This window comes from Molothrus aeneus, chromosome 24 (assembly GCF_037042795.1).
Source record: "Molothrus aeneus isolate 106 chromosome 24, BPBGC_Maene_1.0, whole genome shotgun sequence".
In the NCBI taxonomy this organism is placed as follows: Eukaryota; Metazoa; Chordata; class Aves; order Passeriformes; family Icteridae; genus Molothrus; species Molothrus aeneus.
In genome coordinates, this window is record NC_089669.1 from 1,804,522 (window position 1) to 1,830,284 (window position 25,763).

At 51.4% G+C, this 25,763-nt stretch overlaps 1 protein-coding gene across 2 annotated transcripts; it reads right to left on the reverse strand.

Annotated features, from left to right (window-relative positions):
* Positions 1–191: 191 nt before the first annotated feature.
* Positions 192–25,294, reverse strand: BLTP3A (bridge-like lipid transfer protein family member 3A). 2 transcript variants are annotated; one of them, XM_066565144.1, is made up of 21 exons: positions 25,188–25,294; positions 13,803–13,965; positions 13,002–13,040; positions 12,452–12,543; positions 12,072–12,261; positions 11,772–11,912; positions 11,067–11,237; positions 10,363–10,540; positions 9,959–10,045; positions 9,665–9,829; positions 9,087–9,220; positions 8,207–8,348; positions 7,555–7,748; positions 5,802–7,333; positions 5,389–5,585; positions 4,760–4,911; positions 4,528–4,675; positions 3,332–3,603; positions 2,898–3,006; positions 2,435–2,550; positions 192–2,023 (listed from the first exon to the last, which is right to left on the reverse strand). In XM_066565144.1, exons 1-21 carry the CDS (start codon positions 25,229–25,231, stop codon positions 1,898–1,900), a joined length of 4,392 nt encoding a protein of 1,463 aa, XP_066421241.1. In that variant the 5' UTR covers positions 25,232–25,294; the 3' UTR covers positions 192–1,897. The 2 variants fall into 2 exon arrangements, with proteins under 2 accessions (XP_066421241.1, XP_066421240.1); XM_066565143.1 differs by having other exon boundaries at positions 9,659–9,829.
* Positions 25,295–25,763: the final 469 nt, after the last annotated feature.

A 25,763-nucleotide genomic window follows, 5' to 3' on the forward strand; every position in this document is an offset into this window, starting at 1 on the left:
ACTGGGATCTGCTCTTTGTGTGACCCAAGGTGCTCCCAGAGCTGCTCCCAGCCTAGGGCAGGGCTGTGCTGGGAGTTGGAACATCTGAAGTCAGGGTTCAGCTCTGCTTCCAAATCCAGGAGCTGCCCCAAAACCAGCAGTGTTGGAATGGAGGGGGAGGGAAAAGCAAGAAAAGAGACCCGAGGCTGGAAGGAGGTTAATGAGTTTAATTCTGCTCCTGGTTCATAGAACCAATAAATGCATCAGTGGAAACAAACTGCAGCAAAGTTGCAATACTGCCTAAAATTCAAATTTAAATTCAAGTTCAGACTTGCACATTCCCCCCCTCCCTTTCCAGGGGCCCTGTGAGAGGTGCTGAGGCCACGTGCTGTCCCATGGCACCTGTGCCAGGCAGGACTCCCTGGGCTCTCACTGGAACAGAGGAAGAATCCTTAAATAAGAGGCTCCACAAAGTAAACTTTGATATTTACAATCAGTGGGGACCCAGGAGGTTTTGTCCTCCCACGTCTGTGGGTTTTGGGTTACAGTTCTTTTTACTGGGTCTTCAGAGCAAAGGAAATGCTTGAATTCTTCAACAAAACCCATTGACTGAAGGAGCTGGAGCAAGGAATTTGCTGTAAACACCCTGGCCCCAGCTGTGCTCAGCCTGCACACATGGGAGGAGCTGTGGGGCCCTGCAGGCTGGGCAAACCCTTGGCATAGCCTTCCCATACTCACACAAAATGTCATGAAAATTTGAAAAAGCAGAAGAGAGAAACCTCCCATTTTCAAGCAATTAATGAAAAAAAAAAGCAGGAATACCGTGGCATTCCACCCCAGGCAGGCAATTCTCAGAGCTCTTGCTCCCCACAGGGAGAGGGAGCAGCACAAAGGTTTGGTGAAACAAAATCCAAATTCTGCTCATGGGCAGTTCCCAGCAGTGCTCACAGGGAGCTGCTCCACATGGGGGTGTTCCAGTGATTTCCTTTTGGGATCAGGGCTGGCAGGTGGTTCTGGGATCCCATCCCAGGCAGCCCCTCAGCCCTGCTCAAAGATTCCGCCCAGTGCTGAAAACCCCACAGCTCCTTCCTCAGCTCCTCCTCCCCACTGGGAAACTCAGGCACACAAAGCTCTGAGGACAAGGTGCACCCCAAAAACACCCACCTGAGACTGAGCCAACCTCCCCTCACCCCATTATTTGATAGTAAAAGTTTAAACAGTGCCTTGTAAGGCATTAATCCTGCACCAATAAAGCCAAACATTGTGGGATTTAAGTGGGAATGAACTGGACTAAGTCTCATACACTGCATCCGTCTCTACACAAGGAGTTACTGGTGGGAAAGGGAATCTGAAGGAATTTCTGTGCTGTCCTGACCTCGTTCTTGTGGGAATAGTGAGCTGTGTGCCCTCACTGCACAGTGGGATCCCATCCCTGTTTGCAGTGACAGCAGCCCTGCTCCCCCCGCAGAGCCCTGACCTTTCTGCCACCCCTGTGCTGTCACTGCCCAGGTGCTGAAGTGACCACCCTGCTCCTGCTGTGGGCCCTGGCGAGCACAGCTGGCCAAGAACACAACAAGGAAGGGTGAAAGAAGCAGAAACCCCAGCATGGACCCTCTCCAGAAGTCACCACAAAAGCTGGAGGCTGAAAGCCACCCAGAGATGAGGAGACATGGGGTGTCTACCCCACATCTGACCTGGTGTTGGTGGGCTGACCATGGCCTGGCTCAGTGCAGCATTCCCAGGCCAGAGCAGAGCAAACTCCTCCTCATTCCCCCCATTTCTCTCAGCCAGGCCCCTCTGTCCCTCCCTCTGCCCAGTCTCTGCAGTCACAGCTGGTTTCAGTCCTGGACTTGGACCCGTTTGGCAGCGAAATGACCAAACCTGCCCTGCTGGTGCTGGTGCCCTGTCCCTGGCAGTGTCAGAGCTGGAACAGGGGGTTGTACTTCCTGATCTCCTGCAGAAGGCGAGCCTTGTCCATGTTGGCTTCTGCCAGGGCCAGTTTCATGGTCTGGAGCTCCCTCTGCAACTCTGGCACTTGCTTGAGCTGCAGGAGACAAGCAGAGAACAAGGCAGGAGTCTTCAAGGAACACAGTGAGCTGCTCCAAGGAAAACCAAAGCAGGAACTTTTGGGATCAGTTACACAGTGAGACACAACCACGCTGACAGAAATTCTCTTTTTGGGAACCTCTCGAGTCCTGTTTTTCCAACAAGGAACTGGACACAGTGGGGAAGATGGAGCCAATCAGAAAACAACCCCCAACCAGATTCTGAAAGGGAACAAGTGAGTTCGTGCTGGGCAAGGTGCCCTCACTCCTCAAAACACTCATGGGAGGAGGCACAGGCTGCTCCTTGGGGCACTCCCTTCCTGCAGCTCACCACACCTGCCCAGGACTGCAAACACACGAAGGCAAAAGAGAATTTCCAGCTCTCTGTTGTCCAGGCAGCAGTGACTCACCTGCAGCCCACGTGCTCCTGCTGCTGGGGCTGGTGAGACAGACTCTGATGAGGCCTTCTGCTCCTCAGGGACTGACACAGGTTTTTCCTGTTTCACTGAGTCCTTCCCCTGGGGAGCTGGAAAGCAACAGAACCCACTCAGGTGTGGACATTCACACAACAGGGCTCTCAGAACAAAAAAAAAAAACAACCCTTTAATTAATTTATTTCCTTTTTTATTCCCCCACTTGTTACACAGGGAAATAAAATTCTCTTTCCCCTTTTTCAACGGAGAAATAAAAGGTAATAATGGATCCTGTCTGTGTGTTTAAGGAAACACCAGACACGAATTCTCACAGCAGGGAACAGAGGCAGGGACTGCTCCCACCTCAGAGCCCATCCTTCCCAGCAGCAACCAGCACATCCCAGTCTCCTCCAGCACAGCCTGGGGGTGCAGAGGGACAATAAAACCGGAGGTAACTCACCTGTGAGACAGAAGACACCGTCATCCCTGCGCCTCACCACAATGTGATCCATTGCCAAGGTGATGGGGACAGGGCCAGGGGAGGTGGGGTACACTGGGGGGGTGTCATCCTGGAGGAACATGAAGCAGAGAAGGGATGAGGAGCTGTGACAGCTCCTGAAAGGATTTCCCTTGCCTGCAGCCTCCTCAGGAGCAGCGTTCCTGACCAGCAGCACTGGGTGAGTCCACCCGAGGGAAAGGCCTGGCTTTATGTACAGGGTGCACAGTACACACTCCCCTTGTGTTCCTTATTCATCCCTAGGTTTGGTTTTGCTTTTAGAAGCAAAACCAAACAGTCTCAGGAGAAGAGAAGCTCTACAGAGGCCCCCAGCATCCCCACAGCCCTTCCCACGTGCAATCCTGCAAGAGAGCCCTGCCCTGGGGGGAATCTCTCACCTTCAAGGTGATTTTGACATCCACCACCTCTATCTCCATGGGGATGACCTCTGGGATGATTTCATCCTCCAGGAAGGGTCCCAGGCTGGCGAGGCAGGAGGTGCAGAGCTCGGTGGCCTGGCTGTGCAGCAGCAGCTGCAGGAAGCCGTTGTGCTCAGCCAGGGGTGAGAGAGCGGCCGCGCGCGGCCCCGACTGCAGGCGCAGGGACACCTCGGGCTGGGGCTGCCTGGGCTCAGGGCTCGCAGCCTTCTCCCCTCCTGGGTCTCCTAGAGCTGGGGCAGAGAGATCTCACTGCACAACGGGGCCTGTGGTCAGATATCAGCTCAGAAAGGGCATTGTGCAAAGCCCAGCTCAGCCCAAATGCAGCCGAGTGACCTCGGTCTGACATCACCCCTCACATGAGAGAAATCCCAATTTTGAAGGACTCAGAGCCCACATCAGTGAGCTGGCACTGCAGCTGGACCATTTAAGGTCCCAGGCACACCCCTCTCTCACCACACTTTAAAACTGGCCCCTGTTTTTGTGCAGGACCTGGCCCAGTGCCCCACTCACTCTCCAGAGCTGCCCCAAGTCTGCCCCCCAGAACTGTCCCAGCTGCCCTCCAGAGTGCCCCAGCTCTGCCTCCACAGCTGAGCCAGTGCCCTGGTTCCCTCTCCAGAGCTGACCAGCCTTTCCTCATCCCTTGGCTCAACCGTGGCCACTGGCAGGACTGGGAAAGGCAGGATCAACAGCCTGGGAACTGCTCACACTTCCCCTTCCGTTTTGGAGCTGCTTTTGGTTTTGTTTGGGCTACATTTTTTGGGGTGTTGGGGGGATAGTTGATTGTTTTAAGGTTTGGCTTGTTGTTTTTTTTTAATTCAGATTTAGGGGAAGTACTCTAGACGAAAAACATTTTTCTCAGAGCAGGAAGAACTTCACAGTTTCCCTAGAAAGCTTTATTCACTCTTTTAATTAATTTCATGCATCTTCAGCAATTTAAAAACTCCCAATCAATGATTACTAGGCACCACAGAGCCTGACTCTGTAGGCACTTGGGAAACATCTTTCAAATGCCAGATCTGAACCCTCACACATGAGTTGTGTTCAATCCTACCCACCCCAAATACTGAGGCCTCAGTTAATGGAATATTCCCTGGGGGAGGCTGGTATAAAAGCCAGTTCTAACAGTGCAGCTGAGTCCCAGAGCAGCATCTTACCCACGTAGCCACGCAGGAACTGCCACATGCCAACGTTGTTCAGCTGCTCTGGAACCACCTTCATCACTTGTAAAGCCACAGACAAATCATCTCCTTGTACCTCTATTGCACAGTTGACATCACTCATCTTCAGCACGAGGACAGACACCTGAAACAGCCACCAGGAGCTCATTGGTTACAGCAAACACCTCCAGAGCCCCTCAGGGACAGAATCCCAGTGCCAGGCACTGACCAGCTGCAGACTGGGGTCTTCACTCTGGGATGTGGAGCTGTTCACCTCAGGGGACACTCCACCCTCATCCTCTGCCACCAGGCTGCTTCTGCTGCCCGTGTCATTGTGGGCCTGGGGAAGCTGCCCTGAAGAAAGGGGGTCCAGGCTGGGTTCTGAAATGGAAGTAACAACTACTCAATTCCATTTCTTTTTCTGGAAGTCCTGACATCAGCATCTGCCTGAATCTCTGGCCTCTCTGGAGGTACCATCCTCTGGAGATCCATCTCTCTCTTCCAGCTTCTCAGATGAGCTTAAGCAACACAAGGTTGAAGTGAAAGATGTCCAGAGCACCCAGTATCCAACCAGCCCTTCCTAAATGCTCTGTGCCACCCACCACCAGCACATCACAGCCCCTACAGCTCTCAGGACACCACTGGGATGTGCAGGGTCACCCCACACTGATTTACCCTCCTCATCTCAAAGAACAGGCACCTACAAAAGCAGAAAGAATCGCTGTGAGGCAACTCCTTTAAGACCTTCAAAAACAAGGAGCAGCAAAAGTGATTCCATGGGAACACAGCATGGATGAGGTGGCACAAAGCAGCACCCCTGTGAGATGAGGGTGGGCACAGAAAAGCCAAGGGCTTTACCAGAGTCTGTGAGCATCACAAAGCCATCACTGCCATCGCTGTCCACAGACAGCCCGTCCTCAGGGCCACTCCCATCCACGGATGTGGTGTCAAAGGAATGCTGGGATGAGGTTCTCTTCATGGAGAAGAAACGCATCCGGCCGCTGCCCGCCCCGCCCGGGGTCAGCGCTCCCTCCTCTGCTTTGGGCACAGAATCCCTACAGAAAAACCCAACAGAAACCAGTGATAAAGGCAGCTGAGCCTGCAGATGATCTGAGTGTTGGGCTGGTCTCTGACCACTTGCAAGTCAGACTTGAGTACCCTCAGAACAGCCCCAGAGATGAACACTTAACCCATCTCCAACCCAGATACAAAAGACAGAAAGGGAGGAGCTCTGTCTCCCCTCCTGCAGCTCAGCAGCCTGGCCTGCTCACCTGGCCGGGGGCAGGGACAGCATCCTCTGCATGGTGGAGGTCATCTTGTCCCTGCTCAGGCTCAGGGCGTCCTTGGTGAGGGACATGGCCTCCTTGGTGAGGTCCATGGTGGCGTGCAGAGCTTCCTTGGTGGCGTCCTTGGTGATGTGCAGTGCACTGGAGAGCTCCACCTCGATGCTCCGCAGCGGGACGAGCTCGGCCTGGCCATTGAGGGCAACACCTCCTCTGCCCGAGGGCTGCGCGTCCGAGGCTGGGCTGGAAGGGAGAGCAGGGGGGCTCTGAGGGTGGCTGCTGGTCTCTGCTGGTCTTTCTGCAACCAGGGCTTCCACAGCTTCGTGTGCTTCCTCTATCAAGGCTTTCTCCTCTGCGCCCTTACCGCGGGGAGCTGCGCTCAGGGCGCCATCGCTCGCGGACCTCGGGAGCCTCTCCAGCGGGACACTGGCACCGGTGTCCTGGATGCCACTGTCCTCTGGGAGCTCTGAGGTGCTGCCCAAGCCCTTCTCCGAACTGCTCTCTGATTTCAGCTCCTTCTCTTCAGCTGCCAGCCCCTCCTTGCTGTCTGAGGGTGAGAGCTCGGACTCGATCAGGCTGGTTGTGTCCGAGTCCAGGGACCTGGGCTCCACGACAGACCCTGGGGCAGGGGCCATGAGCAGGGCCACCTCAGCACTGGGGAACATAACTCCCACACAAGCAGACATGGGATCTAAAGGAGACCCAGTCATTTCCTGGGTATCTTGGGCCAGCTGCTCCTGCAGTGCTTGCAGAACTTCCTTCATCCTGAGCAGCACCAAGTACTGGTAGTGGTTGAGCCGAACTTTGACGTGGACAGAGGAGGACATGAGCACGTGGATATCAGCAGAGGCTTCCAGCTCTTTACTGTCTACTCCATCATCAACTTCACAGTCAGATTCTCCCAAGACATCCATCGTGTCGGGAGCCTTAGAGATATTCCTCAGATCCTGGTCAGTCTTTGATCTTTGACAAACACTGTGTTCTCTGGAGAGGTTCTCATTCTTGGAGTGGTTGCTAAAGCTGGCAGAAGGCTTGATTTTCACCTCAGAGGTGGCCACCTCCTGTCGTTTAGATATCTGAGCTTGCCCCCACCTCTTGGGCAGGCAGGCCCATATGGAAAGGGGAAAAGGGTCAACAAAGCTAAGGGCTCTGCCCTTGGAGCTTTCGGCCCCCTCAAATCCCAGGGAGAGCTCACTGAAATTCACGGACCACAGATCCTCAGAGGCAGAGGTTTTGTGAGGCAGCTTCTGGTGCTTGTGTGGCCTGTCCTCCACGTGGTAGGCGTGGCGCAGGAACAGGGTGTGCAGGAGGCTGAAGCTGCCCTGCTCCCGGGGGAACGCGGCGTAGCTGGAGTGGAAGAACTCGGAGCCTGCAAATTTCCTGAAGAGGCTCTGCAGGTCCTGGCAGCTGCAGGAGGGAGCGTGGCGGGTGTTGGTGGCTGTCACCTCTGACATGCAAACACACAGGGCCTGAGGCCGGTCCCGGTGGTCTGTGACTTTCTTATCCACGGGGATGCTGAGCTGCAGGGGAAGGAAGGTGAGAAAGGAATAGCAGAGGTTTATTCTGGATGAGAACTCCAGCAGCACAAACCAAACAAAACCAACACAAGAGGCAGACAGAGCAAAGTCAGAGGAAGGCAGCAGGTTTGTCTCCTTGTTATGGACTCCAGCTATGTCCTGGTCTCTTGTTTCTTTCACAGAGAGAACACTGAAGGCTGGGCAAGGAAGGAAAAGAAAGATACCTTCAGCCTGAAGCCATCCAGCCGGACATCCACGTGCTCATCCCGCTTGCCTGAGTCCTCCAGCTTGTAGATGGCTTTGAACTGCTCCAGGCTGCGACACAGATCCAGGCAGAAGAGGTTTATCCAGAGCACACTTGGTGTGTCCAGGGTGAGCATCAGGCCATTCAGCTGCATGTACAGGTTTGGGCATGGAACTAGAAGGAAACAGATTAATGATAGCAGGAAAGGCCCCTCGGGTGATCTGCAGCTCAGAGCAGAACCTGCACTGACAGCACCAATGCAGGGGTTTCACCAGCCTGGGAGACACATCTCAGAAGGGGAGCAGCTGTGGTGCATCCAGAGGAATGAGGTGACCCATTGGGACAGCACCCGGAGCACCCCATGGCCCTGCTCCAGAGCTCTCAGTAAGGCTGAACCCCAGGAACTGGGCAAACAGCAGCTGCTGCAATTCCTTCCTGCAAGCACAGCTCTGCTTCCACATTGTGCACAAACTCCATCCCACCTTCCCATAGGGAAAAAAAAAAATTAGGATGGCAAACATCAGAAAACCAAACAACAATGGACAGAGAACATCTAACAGGGTTAACACATCCAGACCATTGATGACTCTTTAAGAAACTTGTGAAAGAAGGTGCTAACCTTGATGTATTACCTGGAAAGTCCTGATTGTCTGGGAAGTAATATTCTGTGAATTCAATATGGATTGCAGAGATCTGGTCAGGGAGTTTGAAGATTTTTCTACTACAGGAAAGCAAGGTGGAGGGTTTCTTACTTTGCTGCCCAGCTGTAGAGACCTGAAAACAGAAGGAAATGCAATCATGTAGAACTCAGACTTGGCAAACCCAAGTGCCCCAGTGACCCCACAGTTGCCTGTATTCAATCTGCCTCATTTACATATCAAACATACACTGCTTTCAAGCAAAAGCATAATTTTCTTCTACCTGCTAATATTGCCAACTCCTCTCCTTTGAGGGAATTTAGCTCTTTGTGTGTCCTGTCACTGCAAGTAAGAGCTGTGACAAGCAGAATTAGGTGACATGAGCAAACAGAACAGAAATCTGTTACAGCTGTCTGCAAGACCAGCAACACCTTGGCAAGTCCATCATGTATCTGGTGCTGCAAGAGCAAAACCAGCTCTTGGATGGACATAGGGCACATGGATGCAGGGCCTGATCCAGGGCAGAAAACGTGAGGTGAAACTTACTCCTTCTCTGTCAAAAATCCACATCCTCACTGACTTCTCAAAGGCAAGAAATGTTTTACATTGAGCCTGCCTGATGCTTGGTGTAGGAACAGGGGGCAGAAACCTGTGGTTAAGCAGTTCTCTCTGAACATGAAAACTATCAGCAGTTCACTCTTGGGTTTAAAGTTTCACAGACAACATCATAACAGCATTTAGGCTCTCCGGGCAGCTATTCGGATGTCGTAGGATTTGCATGATCCTTTCAATCATACCTTGAATTACATATTGAATCATGTAATTTCCATTTTAGAAGTGCCATTGGCATGTGCAGGCAGTGCTGAGCTCCTACCTGGTGCACATCCAGGTCATCCACCCTGAGCAGCACGCAGCTGGAGCGCAGCCGGTGCCAAGGCGGGTGCCGCAGCCGCGGGAGGTTCGTGGGGGGAGCCCGGCCCTTCTCTGGGGGGCTCCTCTGGGGAGGCTCTGTGGGGACAGACAGGGTGTTAGTCACCTTCTCTGCACCATCACCTCCGTGCTTATTGAGCAGAACTAACAGGCCCAGAATTAGAAAGGGATGAACACAGCTGGGCAGGAGAAACACTGAGGACTTTTGAAGGAAGAACACTGTGAAAGGTGAGTCTGTTCTGTGGCAAGAGAACACACTCCTAAGCCAGGTCTTAAGTATGTAATTTCATCCTTGTATCTTACAGAGAAACTCAACAATAATCCACTGGAGCCTGTCCATCCTTGCTGCAGTGCTCTCCCAGCCACTTTCCTTTGCTATTATATTTATGATTTTTAGAGTGCTATGCATTCCTGCACCAACAAATCAGTCTGCTCAGCTGGGGACAGGCAACTAAAGATTTTGCTGGATGGAGCAAAGTTGGTACCACCTCCTGCTTCACTGGTTTTATCAAATACCTTTACCTGGTTTCCTTTTGAAAGGAGAAAGTGGAGTCCTGGCAAACACAGGGTCTGATTCTTCATAAAACTTCTCCATCTTGCTTTGAAATTCACTGACCAACTTCTTTGCCCACTGTCCCCGAGTCTCCATTGCTTCACTGTACCTCACCCAATGCTTGCAGGCATCTCCTGCAGAAAAGCAAACATCCCAGCTTTAAAAATGCAGTTTCTTTCTTCTAGTCCAGCCTGCAATTAGAACACTTCTTTAAACTCCTTTTTTACCCCCCTCCTCAGGTTGTGAGGCCACAGGCTCCCTACCTGCCCTGTGGAAAGGATAATAATCAAAAGCCATCCTCCTGAAGGTCAGCTGGATGGCACCGCCCAGCATCCCATGCTTCTGAGCACCTGTGAGGAACAGAGCAGAGGAACCCATGGTCAGCTCTGCAATCTGAGCCCTGATCCAGGAGAATTCAGAACCACATTGCTCTGACTGCCCCCACTGATTAACTGACACCACAGCCAGGATTAGGGTACCACCTTTAGCAACCTGCACCAAAATCTTGTCCTAGGCCAGGAGAAGGACACCTGAATCAATGGTTTATATGGTAAGAACCAGGCCTGGAAACTCAAATCCCTAACTGCAGAACCCCGACCCTCTTCCAGCCAGAAAATCAGTGCTTTGGCTGTTGCTTTTCCCTCTGGATGTTTTCCTCCCTCCTGACCTGCCTCCCGGGCGTGGCTGTCATCACAGATGTGCAGGTCCAGGCGGGAGATGAGCAGGTGGTAGGAGGATTCCTTCATGTCGTGCTTGTCAAAGTACTGCCCGATGCTGCTGGCGTTGGGGCTGGCTCCAAAGGGCTGAGCCCAGGACTGCTGGGCACTGGGAGCAGGGGGGGTGATCTGTGGGAGAGGGACAAGCTCAGTGAGAGCTCAGAGAGAGGGAAAACACTGAGGTTTTAATGCAATAAATCAGCTCATGCAAATCTTCCAGCATCTAAGGCATTGGTTTATAGGATTGAACTGGGGCTCCCAGGATCTGGATCCTCTCCTGTGCTCTCACCTTTGTCTGTGGCTCTGCCAGCTGCTTGCACTTCTCTTGGAAGATGTTTTAAGATTCCTGGGCAAAAAGGGCCAAGTATTCCCCATGCCTCCTGTGCAACCTCACTGCACTATGTGTGCATCCCTGCTTCCCTGGAGCTTCCAACTCCAGCAGAAATATTCCTCTTTCCTCATCCTTGACTTGGAAGATGTATTTTATTGCCAATGAATCCCACTCATTTGGTCACCTCATTACCCCACAGCAGCCCACAGCCCACATGACACTGACCTGAGTTCCCATCAGGGAAAATGCTGTGAATATGGGCCAGATGCCACACAAACAGAAACTGCCCTTTTCCATGGCAGACCAACATCCAAACTCACTCACCTGTACAGACTCTGGTGCCAGGCTTTTCCTCTGCTGAGCAGATTTCTCCATGGCTTCACTCAGAGACTCAGCATACTTCATCATTGCTTTCAGCTGAGAGTCTGTCAGCACCCAGAGCAGGTCATCCAGCAGAAACATCAGCTTGGAGGCCACCACGTTGCAATCTTTGGTCTGAAATAGAAAGAAGTTAGGGACTTCAAAAATTGACTCCACAGATAGAGTCTTCCCAAAAGACAGAGGCAGAAAGAAGGGAGGCTGCTGTGAAACTCCTCTGAGAGATGGTATCTGGTGCATATCCACAGCACCTCCCCTCAGATGGATAGCAGTCAAAGCCACCTCCTCTTTAAGAGACAAATTGCTCACTGCTTATTCATTTTTTTTTTAAATCATCACATTTCCACTGACAGCTAAAAATCAGGCTGCCAGGCTTTCAGCTCCCAGTAAGGAGATGACAGCTCTCCTTAGAATGTTCAAACAGATTGAAAAACTCACTCCAACCACGAGATCCTCCCCTGGGAAAGAAACTGCTTTGACATTTGCTAAGAACACGGCTGTCTCTGACAGAAAACATGGAGAGATACATCAGTTAGGGCTCAACATTTCTGAAGGGAGAGAAGGGCTGTTGAGGACTATGGGAGGAAATATGCATCATCTCTGCACCAGGCACTGAGACCACATCCTGCAAAGCATGGAGAAAACTCTCACCCTTCTCTTGAGAGAGATCTGGATCCTCCCCTGGTTGGTGATGAGTCTCAGAGGAGTGGTGATAGGATCCTGATCACCATTTTCTGTGGCATCTGCCTCTATCCGCAGGGTCTGCCAGGTGAGCTCCTTGAACGTCAGAACCTGCCCAGGAGGGAGGAGAAAAACAGGAAAATGCTGAGATTTTCACAACTTCAAGGATTCAAAAAACCCCCAAAACACTCAGAAGACATGAAATGAAACAAGAAAAAACCATTCATCACACTTTCCTTCTGTGATTCCAGTACAAAGCCAAGGGCTCACCTCTCCCCTCTGCGGGTCCGTGATGCGGGTGAGGCGCAGGTCACTCTGCTGCCAGTTGGGGTTGACACTGTAGCCCTGGAGCTGCCACAGCTCAAAAGAAGCATGAAAGGCCTTGGAGTGAATCTTGATGGTGATGGAATTGACAACAATAAACATCCCCTCCACGACCTTCTCAGCAAAGCCATATTCACTGCAAAGAGAAGATCCCTCCATGTCACAATGAGAGGTAGGCAGAGGTAAGGCTCACACAGAGAGGTTTATAAGCAGCACCAAAGGCACTTAAACCCTAGAGCAGGGAGGCCAGTGGTGAATCAAGGAGAACAGCAGCCCCCACACCCCAGCAGGAGGGCAGGGAGAAGCTGCAGGGCTCAGGGTCTGACCTCTGTCCAGCAGCAAGAGCAATGGGGGACTGTCCATTGGGCGGCCGAGGCTCCTCACACGTCCTCATCTCCACCTCCACCTTGTCCAGGTACTGCAGAGACACAAAGAGGGAGCCATGAACACCACAGCCAGCCTCAAGACCAGCCCACCAGCCCTGGGGTGAGATTCCAGGGCAGGGAGAACCAGCTCTGGAGTCTCAATGCTCCAAGAGTCTCATGTGTTAAAGCTCTCACACCATCAGTGTCAGTGGGTAACCTGAAACCCCAGGAGTGGGAAAACAACCAACAAAAACCAGGCACAAGGTAGCCCTGGACTTCCCTGAGAGCTCATCTGGCTCCATCCTGCAGTGAAATGAGGGACTCACAGGAGGGTACTTGTCCCCTGTGTGCTAAGGGCCTGGAGGATTCAGGTCCCAAGAAAATGTGAGCGCTTGATGGTTTCCCTCTCCAGAATTTTTCTCAAGTAGAAGAGATTAAAAAGAGTGAGGAAGTAAAGGAAGAAAAGAAGAAGGGAGAAAGGAAGGAAAGAAGACAAGTGAGGCAACATTACCAGGCAGATTGGGTGTGTTTTCAGCTTTGTCCACTGGATCTGAAATGATAAAGTTGAGGTTATCAGAGTGATCCCTGCATTGGAAAATACCAGAAATTGCAGGAAACCTTCTCAGCCCAAACTTTGAGCCCCATTTCTCTGAGAAATGTCTGCAATGTCTCATTGTATCCAGGTCAAAGGGAGACACAGACAAGAGAAAAGACATTCCAGACACCAGATCTACAAACCCAGCTGAGCTTTTGGATCTCATATATCATCAGGAGTAACAGATATTCTGCAGGTCAAATTCTGCTGTGGGGAACATTCCTGGCCTTTAAGAGTTTACAACTAACTGCTGCTGTTACTGGAAGTCACACAACTCTTTTAAAGACTGTGCACAAACCAAAAAGCTCCATTTTATTTTCATACAGCAACGTTCACTCTGCAGTTCTTGTAGGAGGGAGAACAAATGTTTGTTACTAAACTGAGCAGATCTGACTCTAAAAACAGAGCACATCAGATGAGTAAGACAAGCTCATTTTTACTGTCACTTGGCAGAGTAGAATAATATTTCTTTTATAGAAAGTCTCTTTGATGTCCTTAAAACTTTTGAGTTCATGTAATGCAACAGTGCTTAGTACCACGTGCAATCAAACAACCTGACAGCTTATAACAACTAAAAAACCACTTTTTTTGCTCTAAAAAGCACAAAGAGGAAGAATTTGTTAAGAGTTCAGTGTGCAAAGTGCAAGTCCATGCAGAACCTCAGTGATTCTGCCTGTAAATGGATAACTTCATCTATTCAAAGTTGCCTCTGCTCACCCTGATGGAAGCCTTGTTGCAGTAGACCCGGGTGATGGCGAGCCAGGTGGGCAGCTCCAGAACATTCTGCAGCACCTCCTCATCCAGCTCCAGGTTGGTCAGCTGCCCCTGACCTTTCAGTGTGCTCAGGTTGATTTTGTCTGGAGAGAGATTCTTGGTAAACCTACAAGGGAAGAAAGAGAAAACTCACAAACAGCCCCCAGCAAAGCTGCTGAGGCTGCAGGAGCATTTCAGATTTATTTTAATACCAGAGTTTGTTTGCTGTTTTGTTAAACCCTTTTTGACATTTTTAAACCCAAGGCAAGTTGGTCGTTCCAGAAAAAAAAATATTTCTACGCTTTGACATTTAGAGGAATTTTTTTGTATTAAACTAAATTCAGGTTTGAGAATCTGAACATTTCCTTCTAAAGCTCTGGATCCTGGGAACCAGCAAAACTGCTCTAGGACAAAACCAGAGAAAACCAAAGCCAAACTCCAACAGCTCAGCAGTTTTACTGCCCTCAGAATTGCCATGTCAGCGGTGGAAAGTTTAATTCTCTAGATTCTTTTCACCCAGGAAAGCAAAAGATCATTAATGAATGACTTTTGTGGCTGTCTGTTTTTAACACCACCGCTGCATCCCAGCCTCCTCTCTGGTCAGCAGGGCAGCACCTCCCCTCCAAGAGACTGCCCCAGCTCCCTCCTCTGTTTTCTCTGCTTGAAATTCCTCCTCCCCAGGGCTGCCAGTGTCCACCTCCCCTGGGTGCAGCCCTTGACATCCCTCATGTGCCCACAATTCCAGTGTCACGGATGAAACACTTGCAGCAGGACTGCTCAGGAGCAGGGGATCCTGGTGTGAAAGCTCTGCCTTCATCTAAAGCAGAGTGGCCCCTAAGGAGCCAGAGGAGCCAGTTCAGAGGGCAGCAGATCACAGAGGCTGTACAAGTGTTATCAACACTTCTCCATGTCTGAGAACCCCTCTGTGGCAGCAAAACCCCTCCTGTCTCCATCAAACCCCTCTCCAGGGCAGGAGCTGCCTCCATGGGAGCAGGGGGCTGCATTCCAATGTCACTTGAGGAGCTCTTGCCAGACAACTTTCCCACCACTGAATCCAGGGCTTATTTCACGCATTCCTCCACGCCAATGCTAATTCTCATTCTGCACAGTGGTCCAGGAGGCAGGATGGAAAGAAAGCCCCATTGTCAGCCTAAGCAGGAGCAGGCTCTGCCCCTGCACCCACAGCGTGGGCACTGCTCTGGGGGAGGCACCAAGGGCTTCTGCAGCAGCCACAGCTCCAGGAGGAATCAGAGCCACACTGCAGCTGCTGCAGGAGCTCAGGGTGTAGCACAAACCTGGCTGAGGCGCTGGAGCAGCAGCTGAGCCATCAGCCCAGGGCTTCCAGGGGCAAAAGGGCCTTTCCAAACATTTTGTTGGAAGAGGAAGTCTGATAGATGCGTTGAGATGTTGGTGTCAACCCTGTGGTATTGATGTAGCACTGCTGGAAGGGGAGGGCAGCACACAGCTGTGAGTTTGCCCACTGCTGCTCTTCCCCTGCAGACAGCTCCTCTAAAATCTAGGGGAAAAGGGTAGGAAAATTACTGGAGCTGCAGCCATGCATTAGCAATCTGCAAAGCTACAAATGTATGAAAAAATATAAAAAAAACATCATTCCCCCCTTTTAGAGACTTGGCAATATAGAATTACAGGCAACATGCTGTCCCCTCCCTGCCCTGAGCCACAGGGACACGCTGACAGCTCACACCAATGTTACAGCACCTGCCAGGCTGCACATTCCCTTCAGACTCATCACCCCCTCTAACCAAAGGCCTCTTGTCTGAACACGCCCAGGGAGGTGGCTGAGGTTAACCTGGCTTCTCAGCATCAGCACCAAGAAACTGAAAATTGCAGAGTGTGCTCCAACAGCTGCTCCACTGGCAGGGAGCACTGAGAATCCACATGATTTGGGCCTGGAGTCCTGCTGTGAGCACCCACAAATCCAGACACGGCTGAAAATGAGAGCAAACACCCGCAGAGGCAATCCAGGAGCACCCTTGTGTTGTGTCAGAGGAGCAGCTCTGCTGAAAGCTGATGTCACCGTGTCTGCCTGGGATTGGATGCTAAGAATAAACCAAACACAACATGGACAGGTAGGTAATACCCAGGACTTAAGCTCAAAAGCTGCTGTGGGCAGTGATCAGCTCCCACTGGCTGAGCTTTCTCACACCTGCACTGAAGGATCATCCCTGGGCTGGAGCCTCATCCCAGGATAAGAGTGCTCAGAGGGGAAGCTGCTTTCAGCTGGTAATGCAGAGGAAAAGTACAAGTGTTGCCTATAATTCTATATTGACAAGTCTCTAAATGGGGGAATGATGCTTAAGCTTTTTATATATTTTTCATACATTTGTAGCTTTGAGGATTGCTAATGCATGGCTGCAGCTCCAGTAGTTTTCCTACCCTTTCCCCCTAGATTTTAGAACAATAAGCTGACCTTCTAAACACATTCCTGAAATATTGTTTAGTCTTATTCCAAGGAGGGGACCTGCAAAAAGAAATAATAAGAAGTGGGTCAAAGGACCCCTTGGACCAACTCCAAGGAGCTGACCCAGGGGTAGGTTACTGGGGCAACTGAATCTCCTATAGGATGTACCTGTTAGATATCCTAATTAACATTATAAAATTGTAGAAATTCAGTTCTGGGTGTTCCCATCACCAGCAGGACACCTGGAAGCTTCCAAATAAAGGTCTGCTTTTTCCTTTACTATTCTAATACAAGGGTTTTTTTGTTTTGATTATAGGCAACACAAGCACATGTCTGAACCAGGGCATCGCTTTCCTTCAATGTGCAGGTGTATAAAAAATACCAGCACACTGTGGAAGAACCAAAGCTGTGAAACAGGACACAGTCTAGAGTGAGGTATGAAACTTGATCCAGCCAAACCAAGCAACTCTTTATCACCATCTCCAGGGAAAGGCTGCAGAGATCCTGCTGGGCAGGTACCAAACCCACCTCCAGTGCTACCAGGCTCCATTAAAGAACCTTTCATGAGGCATTCCATGCACCAAAATGTGCCATTCCTCCCTCAAAGCAGAGCTTACAGACCCTACCCATGATGGGACAACAGAAGCTGGAGGGTCTGGGGAAAAAAAAAAAAAACAAACCTCAAATGGAAAAATGGAAACATTATTTCTTTTAAACCAGCGCCCAAACTTCACAGGGTATGTTGCCCATTGTCAACCCCTGCTTTCAGCTGCTGTCCTGTACAGGAATCCCAGACCTTCCACTGGAATAACCTCCCCACCTGAGCCACTTTCCCACCCACATGTCACACACGTCACACAGGAGGCCTCAGGTGAGAGCTCCTGAGAACACAGAGCTCACAGGTGCCAGTCTCTGCTGCTTTGGTCAGTGCCAGGGGAGGAAAAGCAGCGAGGGCAGAACGTGCCAGATGCTTGCTGGCAGGCTCTCTCCATTCACCCTCACCCACAGACACAGCCTTGGCAGCAGGGGCTGCTGGCTGAGGGAAAACTGAATGAAAATGGTGCCTAATGGGAAAACTGACACCAGAGGATATTTGCACTTTTTTTTTTTTGCAGCTCCATCAGAAGTCAAGCAGAGCTGAGCCAGTAAACTCACAGGGCAGCACTCCTTTTGAGCCTGCTGGGATTACTCTGACAAAAGTCAAGCCTGAAAATCTATTTGCTCAATCATCAGCTTGACTATATATCAAAACATGATGTCACTACTGAAAACAACTGCCCAGTTCCTCAGCCTGCATATCCAGAGGCCACAAACTCACTGATTGCAAGAGGAATTTGGGTAAATCTGACCGCTGGCCCAAAGCCAGGCTAGCATCATAAATAAATTTATGTTCACATTTGTAGCTGTCTCGCCACACCGTCTCCAACTGAGCAAATGCATGGACAGATAATGTCAGAAGACATCCGAAATCATAAAACTCCTCCTCAGATCCCAGTCTCATTACCCTGCTGCCACATGGATCAGGAATCTTCTTCTCAAATCCTCAGTTTCTGCCTCAGCCTCCTCCCTGCAGTCATCACTGGCTGTTGTACACAGCCACCACCCCCAGCTCCACACCAGCATTTTTATTTCTATTAACACCTTTGTCACTATGGCTATTTTGTGGGAGAACTAATTCGCTGTACATCAGTGACCTTGATTTTGCTTAATGGCAAGCAAAATCTCTTGGCAGAATGAAGTGCATGGCTTGTGACACCAGGCACAGCTGCAGGGAGCAGCTGGAAAGTCCCTCCAAACACAGGTAAGGCAGAAAGGAGGAACTGATCAGCCCAGGAACCACTGGGGTTTTTGCCTCCACAAGAGTCACAGCAGGGGAAGAGATGAGGATTTTCCGCTTTGATTTGGAATACAAATATGTAATTTAACCAATTATGACAGGAATTGGACACAGGAAAAAAAACCCCAACTGTATTCTAACCAACACAGATTTGCTCCTTCCCAAAAGTCTTTTCAAGTGTTGCCTGGTCTGGTTTTGGACAGGGAATTTAGTGGGATTTCCATCTTCCTTGGGAATATCTTCCACTATCCAAAAATCTCTGTGATGTGACATTTCACCTCAAATTAGAACCTCTTATCTCAGAAGCCATATAATATGTTTACTAGAACAAAAGATTCATGACTGCTAAAAGGAAAGGTGAGTGACTTTCCAAATCAGGGCTGCTCTCAAGGAAGGCAGCAGCAGAAGCTTTAAGTGCAGCACACATGACTAAGGATGAACTTAAAAATAATTCTGGAGGAAATAAAACTGGGCAAGTGATCAAAACTTCTGTAAAAAGGGAAAAAATAGCTGCCTCAAAAACGCACAGGAAGAACTAAAAGCTTTTTCAGGAAGAAAAGCCATTTTACCTCCTCGAATTTTTGGTGTTAGCAGGGACTACTCTGTCTGAGAGTGGGCACAGAGCTGCTCTGCAGACTTGAACAGGAGGAAGAGAAACTCGCTGAATTAGCAGAGGATGGGACTAATTACTGCAGCATGAGATGGAGTTGGTATCACACCCTCTTAGCACAAAGCCATTTAGAGTTTAAGGGAATCCCATCAACACCAAACTGCCCAATTGTTAAGAAGACAGAAAGCAGCACATTTATAATCATCTCATCACCTGTGCACAGCTCTGTGTACCCCAGATACCCTGGGAGGCGGGAACTCCTTCCCAAGTGGACAATGGGCCTGAGAAATTCACCCTGCTTGGGTTACAGGGCAAACAGTTTCCACCTAAGGAGGTGCCAGCCCATCCCACATTCCTTATCAGGGTGGATTTAGGCACATCTGGTGTCCCTGTACACACAGGCCACTGCTGGTGGCTTTCCATTATCAGCTTTCTGTTTTTCCAGGCTTCAGCTGCACTGAATGAAAGGCTGGGCCTCTCAGCCACCCGAAGCCAAACACAAAACGTCCTGATAAGTCAGCAGTTGTCTTGGCTCTGTGTTACCTCCTGCAACACAACGAGGCGAAGGGAAAGCTTAAGGATTCAATTCAGAGTTAAACTCACAGGGAGAGGAATCAGCATTTCCAAGGAGATCAGGCAGAACCATGACACAGAGCAGAATTCCAGCTCACTCCTCCCCAATGCTGCAGCCTCCCCTGGCACCAAGGACACTTTCTTGTCTCAACAAATATTTCTCCAGAGCATTCTGAACTTCTCTATTATTCTCTACAGCATTCTGAAGGCTGAGACACCTTGCTTCACCCCCACCAGCACCTCACTGGCTACTGGGAGCCCTAGAAAACAAACCAGGAACTCAGCTGAGAGGAGAAGAGGCCAGGCCTCTGCCAGGGGCTGAACTCCACCTTCCCTTTGCTATTTCCAGCTCCCTGCCTGGACACTCAGTAAAGTTTAAATGCCAGCTGCCCCATGCTCTCAACAAATCTGGAATGTAAACCCTCAGCACTTGCCAGGGAATTTCCCAAAACTAATCCTCAAGCAAATAACAGATGAAAGAAAACTAGAAAGAAACCAAATAAATACAAGCACTAGTCCAAAGCTCCGCTTTTTCGTCCTGCAATCATTTTAGTCTCCAGTGTGCAGAAACAAACAGGTTTTACCTAATTCTGACTCAACTGAGCAGCTGCAGGGGAGGCAAGGGCTCAGGGAGTCCAGGAGAATAAGAAAGAAGAGCCCCTTTCCATCAGTGAGGCTGAAGGGCTCCACAGGGTCAGTGCAGGGCTCTGCAAGCCCAGAGCTGCAGTGAAGGAGCTCTGGCCACATTTTCCTCCTGAGCTACTCAAGTGTAATTTACCCCTGCTGCAACAAGAGTCTATTTAGCATTCCAGAAACGGCACACACGTGTCTGGAGCCAAGGAGAAGTGGCTGGAAACACTTTGCACCCAGCAGCTCCATAAAACTGATCCCTTGGTTCTCCCAGCAAAGTGCAGCACAGCCACCATGACTTTGTAAGGGAAGACTTCAGACTCTGTGAAGGGAAAATGCCATGTCCTGTCTGTGCCCACTCCTTTTCCCCACCCTGTCTTGAACAAAGAAGAGGCAGATCTGTGTTACTTTACTCATAATAGTTTGGGGTTCTGCCTTGCCATCAATAATTCCGCTATATTAAAATTTTTAAGAGTAAAAGAAGCCATCAAAATGTACTGGGAAAACAAGATATTTCCAAATTCAAACACTGAGTAAAGGGTTTACATCCAGCCTTACATGCTTGGCTGGGCACAGCCTGTAAGAACTTAGAGACAAGCTCATCACCAGGGGTTTGGTGCTGCAGCAGCTGCTGGGACCTGGCAGAGCTCCTTCCTCATAAACTGCCCCATAAAGTCCTGCCACAAACTGCTTCATGCTCTGGATCCACCCTGGGCGCTGGGGCACCCAAGGAACCATCACCTGGACAAAGAGCACGTGCTGAACTGCAGGAGCAGGACGAGTGCAGATGGAAAAGTAACAGTTTTTATCACCCTTTAACAGCTGGCAGCTCTGTGGTTTCATGTACTTCCCATTGCTGCAACAGCTATTTTAGGCAAATGATCATCTTAGAGATCATCACAGAAATTTCCCTGATCACCAAAGGAGGATATTCAAGCAGCTAAAGCCAGAATTACAAAGCTGGTCAGAGGTTTTGCTGCCTAAATCACTTGAGATTCTGTATTCCTCAGGCCATTCCCAGATGCAGTTTCCTTGCTTTCCTCCTTACCCACCATGCTCACTAAATTGCTTCCAGGTAATTTATAATCAAGGTCAGGAAACTGGGAGAAGCCTGGAGGGTTGCTAGTAAGCAAATCTCTCTTCTTGGTGGTAGCTTTTCCTGGCTCTGAGGGTGTCCCACAGCCCTCAGGAGCTGCGTGTGCCATCCTGTGACTGCAGCAAGGGCACAGCTGCAGCGTGGTTGCTCCAGCACGCAGCGATGCTGCAAAACACTTCAGGGCAAGGGAGAGCAAACAGAGCAGCAATTCAGGGTCTGTTCTCTTATAGCAGCACCCAGACTGCAGCACTTGGGCCAGAAACTTAAGCTGAGGGGGGGAAAGCATTCTTTAGACTCAGGGAGTTCCCTGCACTCCTGTGCTGGGCAAAGGCAGAGCTGGTGACATGGCCTGACTTGCCTGGTGCAAGCCACAGAGCCCATTCCAATGATTCCTGAATGGCACAGAACAAATCCCATCTTCTTGGTGGAAGAACTCCTTTATCTCATCTGCCCACCTTTTCTGAGGAAAGGGATGGGTCCCCTTGAGATAGCACATCCAATTTCTGCCATGCTGACCCCAGGAATCTCTCACTCCCTGGCAGGATGGCCACAGCTGCAAAGGCCTTTCTGTGCCCTGCCTGAGCCTGAGTGCAGGTCTCTGATGGTGGGGATGGACAGGGAGGAGTCACAGCCCTGAGCAAGGAGCCCCAGACAGCCCCAAAGCCAGCTGCAGAACAGGCAGGGCTCACACACAGAGCAGTGCTGGCTCTGGGAGCCAGATCTCAGCTCCTTGTGTTGGCACAGAAGCAGCACAACTGCATGGAAGGGATAATGCCAAAGGCATCTCCGGGGCCAGGAAGGGATTCTGAGATGCTCGCATCCAAGCTAGGAAACAACAGCACCCAGGAGCCCACATGCTCCCAGCTCAGCACACGCTGTCACACCCACGTGTCCGGGTCTAGAACAAACTACAGCCACACCATGAGCCTCCCTGGCCTTCACTTACCCATCAGCTGCAAATCAGAGAGGGGAGGAGTCAAGGCAACCTCTCCTGGAAAAAGGGATGCAAGGTTTAATCCCTGGAGTGGAGAGGCTCTCCTCCATTCCTCCACTGAGGTGCAGCACCATTTATAAGGAGCTACATGATGCTGTTTCTCCTGGCTGAGTACCTGACCTGCCCTGATAAGCACCTCAGTGTTGCACCCTGCACATGCTGCTCCCCTGCTTTGTTCCTTAACAGTATTTTTAATTTTGTTCCTAAATCCTATATCTCACTTACCTGAAAAGGTGGCTCCATCCTGTGCTGAGGACAGTTTGCCAAATCCACAATCTGCTATCCACTCATTTCTGTGCTGCACACCTGTTACACATCTGCCTGCACCGGTGACACACGCTCGGCACTCTCCTCTGTGAACAGGTCTGGTTTTCCACACAGGTTTTCCTCTCTGGTAACTGTAACCTCTCTGGTTCCTCTCAGCAACCTCTGCTATTGTTAACTCCTCTCTCATTTCTCCTCTGCTCCCTTTTCACGCCACTCTCAGAGGTTCCCAAAGTTACTCCTCGGCTGCAGCTCTCTGGGGTTTCTGTCACAGTAAGACACATTTATGGTCTCCCCTGTGTTCAGACCTGCCCCCAAATCCCAGTCCAGCTGCTCCTCTGCTGACACCAGCTTTTATTTCTTCCCAGCAGGACTGCACGTTGCATTTCCTCTGGAAGCCATGTCTGGTGTGCCTGTTACTCCACAAGCTCACAAGCTTCAACACGTGTCCCAAAAAAAAACGTCACAAAGCAGCTGTTATAGGCAGCAGGGGATAAACCTCTCCAAGGAAATTAAATAAAAGCCATTTTGGCAAGGATTCCCACTGCAGTGCTGAGAACTCAAATCCCAAAGTGGCACATGAAGTTGAGGCCGTTTGAGCTTGTGGATAAACAGGGCCTTTGTCACACCCTGAGAACGCGGATCTGCTGCGGCTACGCCAACACTGCTTGGAACAAAAAAAAGACAACGAGAAGAAGCTCCTTTCAAATAAGGCCAGGAAGAGGTAGAGGCAGCTCACTGATTTTATTTTAAAGCATTAGATGTGCTTCCATGGATAATTACAGGCTGGGGAGCACAACCATGCTCAGAGGCAGCAGCTCTGGGGGAGTCCCTGATGCTGGGCTCCAAACACTCCCCAGCACTGCAGCCCTGTGCCTGCCTGGAAGCAGCAAGAACTGAAACCACCTCATCTGTTTGCTTTTCCAAGCTAAATATAGGACAAAGGAGTGAAAGGCACAGATGGCGAAAGCTCCGCAAGTTTTTAGGCTCTCCTGCTCTAGGAATTTAAGAGCTGAAGCACAACACAAGGCTGAGCCTCCTCAAATACCTTCACAACTGGGCAAAGCCTAGCTGTACCAATCCCTGCTGGGACCACCACGGCCACTCACGTGATGTGGGATCACAGGAACAGTCAGGTGAAACACCTCATTCGCATTGCCCTGATCCAGCTGCCTCTCCTGACCGCTTTCTTGCAAATTTCCACATGGAAGAGGGACAAAAAAAACCACACCCCCGTGCAGAAAGGGCTCCGAGTGGAGACACAACAAAAAGAACAAGGAATTATTTCATATGCAAATGTGAGCAGAATATAAAGGCAGATTAATGATTCAGTAGCAAAATTCTTCCAGGCAAATGAGCGTGGCTGAAATAAAACCAAAAGGGAGGGTGAGGATGAGGTATTTGGAGGAAATAAAACTGAAACAAAAAGAATTAATCTTTTTTTATACACCATTAAATTGGGTTCAAATTTCATTTCTGCAAAGATCCACAATCCTTGTTCAAGTGAGGGGCAGAATCAGATCAATCAGCCAAACAACAAAGTCCAGCTAGCAGGAAAACAGGCAGAGATGCTGAATATTTTGGGACTCCTTGTTCTCCTTGGAACCGCCCAAAGGATACACAGGTGAACACTAAGAACTGGCCCAATCAGAGGGAAAAAGGGCACTTGGGGTAAGAATATGCTGTAGCAGTGGTAAGGAGAGACTGAAATACAAAATTAAGCAAAAGCACCAGCAAAACTGTATTTATGTAAAGAAAGAGAATTGTCCATGAGAACAGCACCCCGGATAACACCCAGCTCTGTTTTACCTTTTATCAAAAACTGGTCTCACCCACCTCTCCGTGCTATAAAACACTTCAATGCCTCCGTACCAGGAGGCTGAATCTGTACTGACCACAACACACCTGTGTGAGGTGAATGAGACAGAAAGCTCGGAAACTTGGGATGTCAGAAATCCATTTAAACCAGCACCCAGAGCAGCTCCATCACTCCTCCTTCGGGACAGTGCCGAGAAAGCCGGAGCATGGAAATTGGCGACTCCAAGACACTGCACTGCCCACTCAGGGTGTGTGGGGATGGTCTGGGGCTCCAGACACCCCCAGGATCCACCTCAGAGGGCTGGGATTCATGGATCACACCAGCCCTGACCCCACACAGGTCACTACAGACCCCTCACTGTGCACCGGAGCGTGTCCAGCAGCAGGGATGGAAAGGACCGGCTCAGAAAGCAGAGAGGACAAGCGCTGTGCAGTGCTGTGGCCTCACCTGCACCCTCACAGGCACGGCACCTTTCTGTTCACGCTGCCCTGACCCCGCAGCGATGCGGGATCGTGCCCGCAGCCATGAGATAACACAGGCAGCGCTTTCATCGCCGTGAAGGGAAACTGAGGCACCGCTATGTGCCCGGGGCCCGCCCCGAGCAGCCGCGGCCGCGGCTGCATTTCCCGGCAGAGCCTCACGCCGGGAACACCGGCTTTTCCCCAACGCCCCTCCGACGAACTTCACTGAAAATGACGGAATACAACGCCAACACCCCCCTAGAGCTCTGTGTTCCCTTCTCGCCTCCCGAACTTCCACTGCCGCCGCCGGCGGCCCAGGGCGGCACCGACACCGGGGAAAGCCGGGCTCGGAGGGCTCCGACCCGGGGAGGGGCGGCAGGGCCAGGCTGGGCCCGCTGCCCCTGGACACCACAGTGCCCACGGCCCTCGGACACCCCCTGACCCTCGGACTACCCCTCCGGTCCGGCGGCTCCACGGCCCGAACGGGCGCTCAGCCCCCCGGGCCCGGCAGCTCCGCACCGGCGCTGCCCGGCGGGCCCCAAACCGCCAGGCCCGGCCCTCGTCCCCCGCAGCCCCCCGGGAGGAGGATGAGGAGAATGAGCAGGATGGGGAGGAGAAGGAGGAAGAGGAGCAGGAGGCTCACCGGGAGAGGTGCTTCAGGATCTGCTTCTTGATGATGCCCGCCATGCCGGGCCGGCGGGTCAGGCCCGCGGGCGGCAGGACCCCATCGCGCACCGCCCGCTCCGCCCCGCACCGCCCGCCCCCGGCCGGCCCCTTCCCGCACCGCCCGTCCCCGTCCGCTCCGCCCCCGGCCGGCCCCTTCCCGCACCGCCCGGTTCCTTCCCGCACCGCCCCCGGCCGCTCCCTTCCCGCACCGCCCGTCCCCGTCCGCTCCGCCCCCGGCCGGCTCCTTCCCGCACCGCCCCAGCCTTGCGCTCCGGGCGTGTGCGGGGAGAGGGCGGTCGCAGTGAGCCCCTGGATGTCCAGGGACCTGCTCTGGGACCCCCATCCGGAGCCCACTCTAGGACCAAGCCAAGAGCTCCAGGAACCCACCATGGGATCCTTCAGGGCTCCCCTCCCACAGCCCACTCCAGGACCAACCCAGGAGCCCACTCCGGGATCCTCCAGGGACCACCCTGGAATTCCCCTCCAGACCCCACTCCAGAACCAACCCAGGATCACCCCCAGACCACCCTGGAGCCACCCCAGGATCCTCCAG